This window comes from Rhyacophila brunnea, unplaced genomic scaffold, assembly GCF_057557595.1.
Source record: "Rhyacophila brunnea isolate RB1 unplaced genomic scaffold, BYU_Rbru_1.0 scaffold_9, whole genome shotgun sequence".
In the NCBI taxonomy this organism is placed as follows: Eukaryota; Metazoa; Arthropoda; class Insecta; order Trichoptera; family Rhyacophilidae; genus Rhyacophila; species Rhyacophila brunnea.
The window spans coordinates 16,043,440-16,055,564 of record NW_028233361.1 but is presented as its reverse complement, the minus strand read 5'-3'; the positions used below and the strand labels follow the sequence as shown (position 1 = coordinate 16,055,564).

General features: G+C 34.6%; 1 protein-coding gene across 1 annotated transcript in view; it reads right to left on the bottom strand.

The window, feature by feature from the left end:
• LOC147063337 (uncharacterized) overlaps positions 1 to 3,418 on the bottom strand; it is a 55,220-nt gene extending 51,802 nt beyond the window's left edge. The window contains exon 1 of the mRNA XM_085960027.1: positions 3,313 to 3,418. Coding sequence (XP_085816153.1) covers positions 3,313 to 3,418 — 106 coding nt within the window. The remainder of the gene's footprint in view (positions 1 to 3,312) is intronic.
• Between the last annotated feature and the right edge of the window lie 8,707 nt (positions 3,419 to 12,125).

Here is a 12,125-nt window from a genome sequence, read left to right as displayed (position 1 = left end):
GCACACTTTTTTACTGCGTTTCTTGTCAACTTTGCAAACTTATTTGTAACATTTTAAACGTTGTTTTTTAGTGAAAACAATCGTTAGTGGAATGGTCTGTCTCTGTAAAACAATACAGTAATGAAGTATACCTGAGAAAATCTGTTTTTTTTATTAGGTATAAGGTTCATAGTTGATTATCTATATTATAAGAACAGATGTGAGTCGAATCAATAGCGCTCAATTAGTAAATTTCAATACAGATACTCAATATGTGGGAGTCGTGGTGTTGTGGATGAAGAGGTCGAGATTTGGTGGTTGCTCCGATGGATGTTGGAGCGAGTTTTATTAGCAGCGTAAGCAGTCGGTACAAGAGTATGTTACAGTAGTTATGTTACAATACTTATGATACTATTCCGAGGTCCGAGTCTCGGTAGAATGAGATGTGCGGAGCGATACAGAGACTGAGATACTAACAGACCGGGAACTTATATTCGAGTGACATGTCCAATGAAGTAAGATCCGCTATTTAGTGACGTACTCACAATCAAAATAATATCTTGAAAAGAATATTTAGGAAATAGTTATGTATTATAATTGAATCAGCTATTCTATATGGAGTTTACGTCATTGGATATGGCTGACTATGTGGAAAAACGGATATTGCAGAAATTATTATTGCAGTAAGCTATTTACTGAGTTTGCCATAATTGGACACTACGGGAAATAGATATTAAGGAATGTTTAATAAAAATTGCGGTCAGTTATTTAATATCGCCGATCAATATGCTGACACTGATTGAGTTTTTTATCCCCATAAATATATTATCCCATAAATAAATCTTCATTTAGGGTCGCATGAAAAAAGTGATTTTAGTTTTCATATATAAATATTACAAGTGGCAACATCGGTTATTTTAGAAATAAATTAATATCTACCAAGCTTTTATAATCTAGGAAGGAGTTAGTAATCCAAAGTATACACAATATGTACATTATGGTGGGGGGTATTACTGTGAAAAATAATTGGTATATATGCAGGGGGGGCTCTACCTTAAGGGTTCGTAGAGATCATCCCCACATCCATATCATGTCAAAAATATACGTTATCCATCTAAACCGTAACCAGCTGATTAGTGGTATTAAAATAATTAATTAAATTAAATACGCTCTATTTCACGATGACACCTATCTACAAATTAAGAAAGCTATGGCGTCTTTTTTCACTGACCGGGGGATGACTAGGTCCCATCCCGTCACCGACGACAAATCTCATCCCACAAAGGATACGAACGCATTAACGTTAGTATACGCATACTGGGGAGTGATTCAAATAACCCATAAGTGAGTAAAAAAGCTCGCTGTATGTCGTTATTCAAAACCGATAATGGTAAGTGTATACCAATTATTATTATTAATTATTAAGTTAATATTTCTAAACACGTTTGTTAGATGTGATTAAGTAACGACTCAGATAATCATATCAACTGTAGAAGGGGAAAAGAGCGTAATCATCCACACACATCAAATTTTACAAGAGGAACAAAAACATTTTTGTTATGGCTTTCGGTCAAAGTTAAAATACAAAATAGACATAATCTTGAAGTGCATTATTGAGTTAAATAAAAAAGAACCAACAAAAATGATAGTTAAGACGTTTTTCTCACGTCACTTCCTTCTTTTTTTAATTATTGTTAGCTAAATTTAGATAATAAATCGACATTTGCAGCTTACATCATTTGGACACAACGTGTATTTAGTCGTGTATAACGTTATTAAACAATAAAACTCATTTTGAAAGAATTGAGGGTTACGCCCTTGTTCCTTTCTTAAGTAGAATTATTATTTATTCTTAAAATTGCTTATATCCCGTTAATAAAATCATATTACTATAAGTAGCTTGATACATGTATAATATAAGAAATTAGGTAGGTGTGTATATTTAATAATTTATGACTAAGCCCCATCATCTAGAAAGTCGCCGAGCCACCACTGTATGTACCTATGTTTAAAATAGTTCAAAGAAAATAGATGTGGGTAAAATGGGTTATTTTTATCGCACCCTGTATATAAAGTGGGTGATAAAATTTAGACAATCATAAAAATATATTGTTTACCGTTGGCTAGTTAATGGCCACTATAAAGGTTGATGCGTTAGTATTTTCATACCAATGTGAAACGACGTATACGTTCGTGTGTAGATTGACGCCCGAAGGTGAGATTATTTTATTTACGAGAATAATAGCTCAACAAAACAAAACACTTTGAAACCCGTATTTTATCTTTAAATATAAAAATCTAGAATTATGTGGATTTAAATATTTCGCTACAATGCCTAATTGTTGCTAAAATACTGCTGTTAAATCGTAAATTCAAAAATGTATACCTAAATAATTCTAAAACACCTCAAAAATATACCTAGGTACTAGAAAAAAGCTTTACGACACTATTCGGGTCTCGAACCCGAATTCGACATTTGGATTCCGGTCAATGTTCTTTATCAATTGAGCCACCTATATCCTACCTAAATATGACAAAATTTTCAATTACAAATGAAGCACTTATTAAATTGCCTTGATATTGGGTGAATTAAGAAATCAGTTTGGCCGGAATGCAATTGATGCTGGTTTGAGTCCCACGTTGTCTTTTTTTAAATCATGTTTTCTAGTGCGTGTGTATGTTTCTGATGTGTTTTTAAATTATGTACATTATGTTCAATAAAAATTATTACATTCTCTAGTTTGTGAGAAATTATAATGTATGTTGATCAATAATTTACAATAACATAAAAATGACTTTGTAGTAGGTATTTCAATAAACCCACCCACCCACGATGGCCGCGCGGCTTAAAAGTCGGCTTATAGCATCGTGAGTCCCAGGTTCGAATCCTGGGTCTGGTAAGTAGGTACACATATTGTTTTTCAGCTTGTGTATGAGTCAGAGTATGGACCCAATAGGTTGAACAAGTGTTAATGTTAATACAACATCCACTCCGTGGAGGCCCATAATGAGCTTATTGGGATCGAACATGGTCGAAAAAAAAATCTAATTAATGATTCCATTCATTCAAAGCTTCATTTATATATTTTTTTAATCGCTAATGTTAATTTTATATTTGACAATGAACACATATGAAACCATTTTTTCCACATCACAGGGAAACTCCAAACACAATAATTAAATAATTTTTAATAATAATTGCAGACATAACCAGGAATGTTTTAATTTAGACACATCATAGTCACCGTATAAGTACGTAATTATTTAAATCAGGCGATTTATAAAGTAATGTGATAAAATAATAATTTACATTAATTAATTATCATTACTTACCGTGCAAGGCATGTTCACCACTTTCCACCAAGTTATTAGCAGCTGTTTTCACTTCTCCCAGAGGTCCTCCTTCCCCCATAAAAGGAGCACTACTCGCACACCCCATTATAAAACAATAGTACTTCAATAAAAACTATAAAAATAAAACTCAACCGTTACGCTATTTAATATAGCCGGTTGAAGAGTTTTTAAATATTTCAAAATCCACACATTTATAATATTAAGATTGCAACCATAGATTATTACGTATTTTATCGTGTGTTTGACGGTTCAAGTATTAATTAATATTGTCGATGGTGTTAAAGAAAAAAATATCGAACAGTTTTTAGGGAAGATTTTAAAAATTCACACATTTGAATTAAGACTGTCATAGATTATTAGGTATTTTATTGTGTGTGTCTTTTAGCCGTTTTGGTTTCGATATTGTCGTTGGTGTCGGCACCAAGCCGATCAGCGGTTAGGCCAGTACTAACTACTGCCGGTCTTCGGCCACTGGGCAGTTGGCAGTTTGCTTGCTGACCGGCGGCCATGGGCGCCGTAGAAGGGCAGCAATGACCCTTGGTCACCTTCGCGGGGGTGCTCTGGTGGAAAGGGGTGGCCTTAAGCTAAACTCACACGCTACATCTCAACAATAACTAAAGCTTAATTTATTATATCAAATATTCTGATCATCTTTTCAAGAGATAAAGCGTTTACTTGGGTTTACTTTATAATTCATGATCATTTATAAAATATGCTAATCAAATCTCATTTCGGACAACATTAATGTCAATTGACAATGGTATGTATGACGAGATTGCTAGCAGAACCAAACTGGTATGGAGTGCATTTTGGTGACTGAATAGTATCTTCAAAAGTGACCTCCCGCGTACAATGTTCAACCAATGTGTACTACCAACGATCACGTATGCGTGTGAAATATGGACCCTTTATGTCGAACAACGTGGCATGGAAAGGTACATGTTGGGCATAACGCATAAAGGTCGCAAAATAAGCCAATGGATAAGGAAACAGATAGTATTACGCTATTGTATACTATATGCAGGGGGGGGCAAACTGCGGCCCGCGGGCCGCATGTGGCCCGCCGGGTATTTTTTTGCGGCCCACCATCATTAATTGTACTTCTGATTACGAATAACTTTTTTATAATTTTTTAAAAAATATTGACAATAGATTAAAATTTGAAGAATTTGTTATTTTGTAAATGTTTTATCTCAGTACGTCTTCCTTGCGTCTCGTCTCACACTATGTAACCACTATTTTCTACGTTGAATATCGATTTCAATATATATTGATAGTGTTCCGACAGAGCTACAACTTGAAATTATTGATCTGCAGTGTGACACTGATTTAAGAGAATTGCATTGTCGTGAAGAAATCTCCAATTTTTACAATGCCCTTAATTCAGACAAATTCGACCAACTTAAAGATTATGCAAGAAAAAGGTTCGTTATTTTTGGATCAACCTATATATGTGAACAAACATTTTCGATCATGAACCTCAATAAAAATTCTTTACGATCAAATATCTCCGATGCCCATTTTCAAGCAGTTTTGAGAATATCAATTACAAAATTAACACCTGAATTTAAAAAAAATGTTCAAAAATGTACAACAGTTTCACTCTTCTCATTATTTTTTTTTGTAATGTTTATTTTTCGTGATAATAAATAGTGTATATCTAAAAATGGTATTTTACTTGCGGCCCGCCGCTCATTTTGAATTCTTGAATTTGGCCCTCCGTCCAAAAAGTTTGCCCCCCCCCCTGCTATATAGTATTAGTATTATTAGATAGTTTTACAAAGGAAGGTAGGTAAGTTATTGAGAGTCAAATTTTATTTACTCTACCTCCAAATATGTAATCCGGTAATTATGTGAGCGATTATAAATTCCTTTGAATACCCATGGAATTGATATTCAAGCACCAGTGACGTAGGTATCGGCAGGTCATTCATTACTTAGGGGGGTCACATTAAGTGTCCGAAGTGGTCGAAGTAACGAATTTACGACTTTTGAAAGCAGTGGTTGTTTACCATGAATGAGACGATTCGGTCACTTTACTAAAAAGTGTCGACATGTCAGTTAAAAGAATAATGGAAGCATACAAGTTTTAGCAACTTAACAATACTATTTTGTGTTGAAATATCTTTACAAGGAGGCATTCAAACTCAGCGTCGCAGACCTCCGAGTATAGTGCCGAAAAGTCTATTTTCTTCCTCGTAGCTTGTAATATTTATTTGTTTGTTACCTGGTTACGGTGAAATGAAAAGAGTACAAATATTAGTCGATTTATATTATACGAGGGTGGGTCAATAATTCCTTAGAAAAAAGCATTAAAACAGTTTTTATTTTTGTATTTTTTTTTTATTTCTCAACATAATCTCCTTGGAGCTCAATACACTTGGTTAGACGTTTCTCAATTTTTTTTAAACCGTCAGAAAAATAAGTTTTCGGAAGGTCCTCAAAATAAGCATTTGTCCGATCGATGACTTCTTCATTTGAAAAAAAACGTTGTCCACTTAGCCATTTTTTTAAGTTTGGGAAAAGTAAAAAGTCACTGGGGGCTAAATCTGGCGAATACGGTGGGTGGTCGACCAATTCGAACTTCAATTCTTCAATTTTAGCCATTGATCGTAAACATGTGTGAACACGGGCATTGTCCTGATGAAAGAGGATTTTTTTCCTGTTTAAATGAGGCCGTTTTTCTTCAATTTTGTTTTTTAGCTGGTCCAATAAAGATGCATAATAATCCCCTGTTATTTTTTTTTCTTTTTCCAAATAGTCAACGAAAATAATTTCACGTGCATCCCAAAATACAGTAGCCATAACCTTACCAGCTGATTTTACGGTTTTCGCCTTCTTTGGACATGGTTTGCCTTCGCAATCCACTGCTTTGACTGTTCTTTCGTCTCGGGAGTATAGTGGTGTATCCATGTTTCATCTACAGTCACAAAGCGACGAAAAAATTCATCCGGATTGCGTTGCATGAGCGACAACAGGCTTTAGAGGCCACCACCCTATTGCGTTTATTGTCGACTGTGAGCAAACGCGGCACTCATCTTGCAGAAATATTTTTCATGCCCAATTTGTCATGTAAAATAGAAATGACGCTACCTTTTGAGATCCCTGTAACCTCAATTATCTCACTCAACTTTAATCTTCGGTCACTTAACACCATATCGTGGATTTTATTGATCATTTCTGGTGTAGTCACCTCTACAGGACGTCCTGAGCGTGGTTCATCCTTTGTTGATGTACGACCACGTTTAAATTCATTTAACCAGTTATAAATAGTTGCAAGTGAAGGAGCAGATATGCCGTGAACTAAATCCAACTCATTTTTTATTTCCTTTGCTGTTAACCCTTTTATATTAAAATGTTTAATAACAGCTCTAAACTCAATTTTCTCCATTTTTGTAAACAAGCAATTTTTTTTTTAAATGTACGAAAATAAAAAACAACAACCCGACCAATCTGATTGAAACTTCGCAGCATACTGAATCGGTAGTGCCGCTGCATGAAAACAAACCGATTACAGTACTAGTCGCGCCACCTGTCGGCTTTTCTAAGGACTTATTGACCCACCCTCGTATATTATATATTTATATTTAAAATTTATTTTATTAGCTTTAGTACCACTATACTTCATGCACTATTTTTTATGTCATAATTATTTTTGGTCAAATGCCATTACTCATTACATCTGTACACAACAGTGCAGTATTTTTTTAAGTTTACGTACATAATATTAAAAATCTAAATAAGATTTTGAATATGTTCGATGTTTATCAAACAATCATTTAATTTATTAAAACATAAATTCTTATATCATAATAGCGCTTTTAGCGCTTCCCATTTGGAATAGATTTTTTTAAATTAAAACGTGAGTAAACCCATCAAGCTCTTGAAATTTACAAATACAATTATATGACGTACGTGAGTAAACAACCAATCAAGTGTCTGGCTTTTACTAATACAATTATTATACGGTTGCGTATACACACAAATCCTTGTCACTGTGTACAATGGCAAGGTTATCTGGAGAATACTCTACCTTAAAGCACAGCTGTTTGAGAATATTTTTCGTAGAAATACTATTAATCATCAGTATTGTGTGGGCCCATATAATCTGCTTAGAATTATAAAGGTAATTTACTTTATAATTTTAGTATTTTTAAAATTCATTAAGCCCTGCTTAAACCAAACCAAAGTAGATAAAAAATATTATTCTATCTTCCAAATAGCCAAAATTATGTATGGTTTAATTTAATGGTATCATTTTAGATATTTTATAGATCGACGATTATTTTTTGACTATTATCTATTATGGATTGGTTTACGCAGTGTTTAATTGAATTTTAAAAACCTTACTAAAACCATCTAATTGTACTATTAGTTCAATGAAAACAAATACGTATGACCGACAAAGTTTATTCGGACTATTTTATTTTGAATCTTAACAGCCTACCTGAACCCTTCGCCACTGATTTCTTCCGTATAAATAATACGTAAATTCTTACAGCTATCCATGCAGAGAGGTTTGAAAATACAAAGCTATCATGCAAACCTGTCTTAACATTTCTTTCATGTTCACGGGGCTGTCGGGTGGATGTGTGGGTGGTGTTTCAATACGGTGAACTGGTTTTTGTTAGCGGCGGCAATTTCGCCGAGCCGCTGCCAGATTTTTCACGGCGCGGCGTGTAAAAACGAAAGTCGTGAAATTTAAATTGGAACAATCGTCGATCACGCAGACCGCCGATCGATAAATTTACGCCCAACTGAAAGGCGATTCGGCGGACCCGCGATAAATATTTTCGTCGCAGAGAACGTAGTAGTCATGCCTCATTACTTTACCGGGGGAGGTTCTATTTTCGCAGCCCCCATTATTGCACCCCCCCTTTCAGACACCATTTTTTTCATTAATAATAATTTATTGGAACATTGGAACCTATTGGTCATGCGGTATAATGTAACTAAGACTACATAATATTTTCATAATTTTCCATAATACAACGTTGAAATAATTACAAGATAAAAAGAACTTTTTATAAACAACGTTTTTAAATTTTCTGTTGAATCATATAAACTTGACTTGACTAGCTTAAACGTATATATTAATAATATAGTTGCTAGGACCCCAGACCCCTTGCAACCAATAATAGTGTTTTACTTTTAACGGATTTCTTCCGAAATAACTTTTCATACAAAACAAAATTAGCTGAAAATTAATTCAATTCTACTTAAAGATGGCTGTAAGTATTAAAAGAATGCATTGTCGTCGTGTTCTGATATATTCTAAAAGTTTCAAATGTCTAGCTAGTCGGGAAGTTAGTTAAAAATCGATTGCAAGATTTGTACTGGATATACAACCACCGGACAAATAAGAATACGACCTAATAAAAACGTTGTAAAATAGTCAAAAACTACACAATTCATAATCATAGTATAAATTTCATAATATTATCTTATTATTTAATAAACAATTTCTTTTATTCAACGAATAAGAGACAAGATTTCAGAATGAAACATTCCATAATAATATACTGAATATACATAATTTGAAAACATCCCATGCATATACACACCAAAAAAAAACATTTTGTAGAAAATAATACGATACCTGACGGGACTTAAAGGTTCAAATACCGTCGGGTGTCGTATTTTTTTCAACAAAATGATTTTTGTGTTTTGATTCTAGTGTGTAATATACATGAGATATTTTCATATTATGTAGGTAGGTAAGTATATCTTATTATTTCATATTATTCCAAGTATGTACCTAGTACCTATCTTGGTATTAATGATCGTTGTCAGTGGCGATTTTCTTTAACGCAGATTGCGCAATCGATTTGTCAGAAGCTTCAAAGGGGGCCTCGAAACAGTTCGAACCTGTCACACAATAAAATTATTAAATTCTATCAAAATCTTAAAAAGAATTTACTCACTAATTAAGACGTATAAAATATTACCCAAAGCATAAAAAAATCCCTAAACTAATGTCAAGATGGACTATAATAATATAATCACTCAAACAGAGCCGTAGGTGCATGTTCACAAAAAAAATAATTCACTAAATTATTGTGTCACACTGTCATGTTCAATAATAATATTGAGGGAAGAAATAATACATTTTTATTTTTACTAGGTATGTTGATAAATTGGAATTTATGATTCTTATTTTATTGTTTATCGTAGGGGCCTCAAAATCAGTCAGTGCTTCAAGCTTCCAAGTCCCTTAACCCGCCGCTGATCATGGTAGTATTAATAGTTTTTGGAAAAAATAGTTGAATATGTAAAATTAACCATATTCCAACGCCTCCGCCCTTAGTTGGAGCCTGTCGCTCGCCAGTCTTTTTGCATCGTTCCAGGTCATACCATCATCCCGTAGCTCCGCCGTATATACTCGATGGATAGTATTTAGCGGCCTTTCGGGACGCCGGAATCCTGTCGGCTTAAAGAATAGGCAAGCCAGGTTGAGGTTCTCTTCTGGCATCCGCAGCACGTGACCGAGTCAGGTCCAATGTCGTCTATTCACTCTCAGCGTGATGAGAGGCTGCTTGGTGCGTTCTCTTATCTCCTCGATGCTCCTGAAGTCATACAACCGCACACCCAGTATCCGTCGCAAACATCTGTTTTCGAAGCTCAGTATACTGTTGCTCTGAGCCTTCGTAAGGTGCCACGATTCGCTACCGTAAAGCATCACTGTCAGAATGCAAGCGTCGAATAGGCGGCATTTGATTTTGACCGAGTACAATCGTAAGTCACATACAGAGTGGTAAAAAACTCAATTATATTTGAACATACATCATTTTGAAAACACTTCTTAAAAAATGTATTATAACCAATAGAAAAAATCTTTTTGAAAAAATTAAGACAACCCGCAGCTATAGCTTAGACCACTATGCTATAGCTGTCATACTAATAACGACAAATTTTAACTACTGGGTAGTCCCAGAAGTACCCGACCTGACGTATTATATAGATAGCAGTTGTTGTTTGAAAATAATGACCATAATAGAAAGTACCAACCTTGTAAAGCCTAAGTTTGAAGTTTGACGACGCTACGTTGTTCAGTAATTATTTGTCAGCCATCAACAGTGAACGCTCTCAGTGAATTTGTAAACATGGAAAAATTGGTCATAGTTATGTGATACAATACTTTCATTTGAAAGGCTTCAGTCCAACCAATATCAAAGCGGCGCTAGATTCTACTCTGGGGGTGTCTGCTCCTTTGTTTACAATAGTAACATATTGGGTGGCTGAGTTTAAACGAGGCTGTACGAGCTGCCAAGACGAACATCGCAGTGGTCGACCAAATGAGGTGACCACGCCAGAAATGGTGACGAAAATCCACAAAATGGTATGGGATGAACGTCGACTGAAATTGCGCGAGCTAGTAGTCATAGCAGGCATTTCAAAAAGTGCTGTACATCACATATTGACTGAAAATTTGGACATGAGAAAGCTGTGCGCAAGGTGGGTGCCGCGATTACTCACAATGGAACAAAAACAGCACCGTGAGGATGTTTCAATCGACTGTTTGGCAAAGTCTCACAGCAATAAAGCAGAGTTTTTGCGTCTATTCATAACCATGGATGAAACATGGGTCCATCACTTCACACCTGAGATGAAAGAACAGTCAAAACAATCGACTAAAGGGGAGAATCGGCTCCAAAGAAGGCGAAGACAGTTCCATCTGCAGGCAAGGTCATGGCGTCAGTTTTTTGGGATGCGCGTGGGGTAATTTTCATTGATTATCTTCAAAAAGGAAAATCAATCAACTTCGTGTATTATGCAAACTTATTGCAGCATTTGAGTGATGGAATAAGAAAAAACAACCGCATTTGGCGAAAAAGACAGTTTCGTTTCATCAGGATAATTCATCAGTTCACACATCCGTTATCGCGATGGCCAAAATCAATGAGTTAAAGTTCGAATTGCTTCTTCACCACAGAAAAGAAAATAAATAGAACTCTACAGCGCTCGAAATGGAAAAGTTTACGAACCGGAGCGCTCGAAAATTGTCTGAGGATATTAACATCGTAATCAAATTTTATGTGTATTTTATAAACATAAGTGTGATAGATTTTTTGTTATATGGCATATCTAGCTCAGACGGTCAAATTATTTTGTCCACGAGACGGAGCGATAACTTTATAGATTTCACGAACCGGAACGGCGCTCCGGTGCGCTCCGGTCCATTTCGAGCCCTGGAACTCTAATCTGCTATCCTGCAAATGGTTCAAAGTGAAGCAGGATTTTAGAAGTGTGAGTAAATGTGTGGACGCACAAAAAATGACATTCGCAGGACGCACAGAGCCGCATTATTGATGACTACTTTTCATTAGAAAGATTTAATACGAAACATATTTTAAATACTTACATATTACTATTATTATTGTTTTAATGCGTTTTTTAAATTAACATACATACTTATTAATTTCACACACAATTAGTTAGGAATATACTTTCTAGAAATTGAAAAAAGGATATTAATTGGATTTTGTAGAAAGTATATTTATATGAAATGAATGAACATAAATAACTCATTGTACAGAATAATTATGAAAAATATTAAATATAATTATAAAAATCCCATTCAACTTATACGTCACATAATATATAAGATTAAGTAATAACAAGATAAGTACAGCAATATTTACATACAACAGGTAATTCTAAATAGGTATAACATTAATCGCATGTATAATAATATATTAACAGAAAGTATACATTTTGTCTTAAACCTAACTTACTGTCATCCATCAAATACACATTTTAAATGGTGTGGGTTGAAAAAATCAATCTAATAA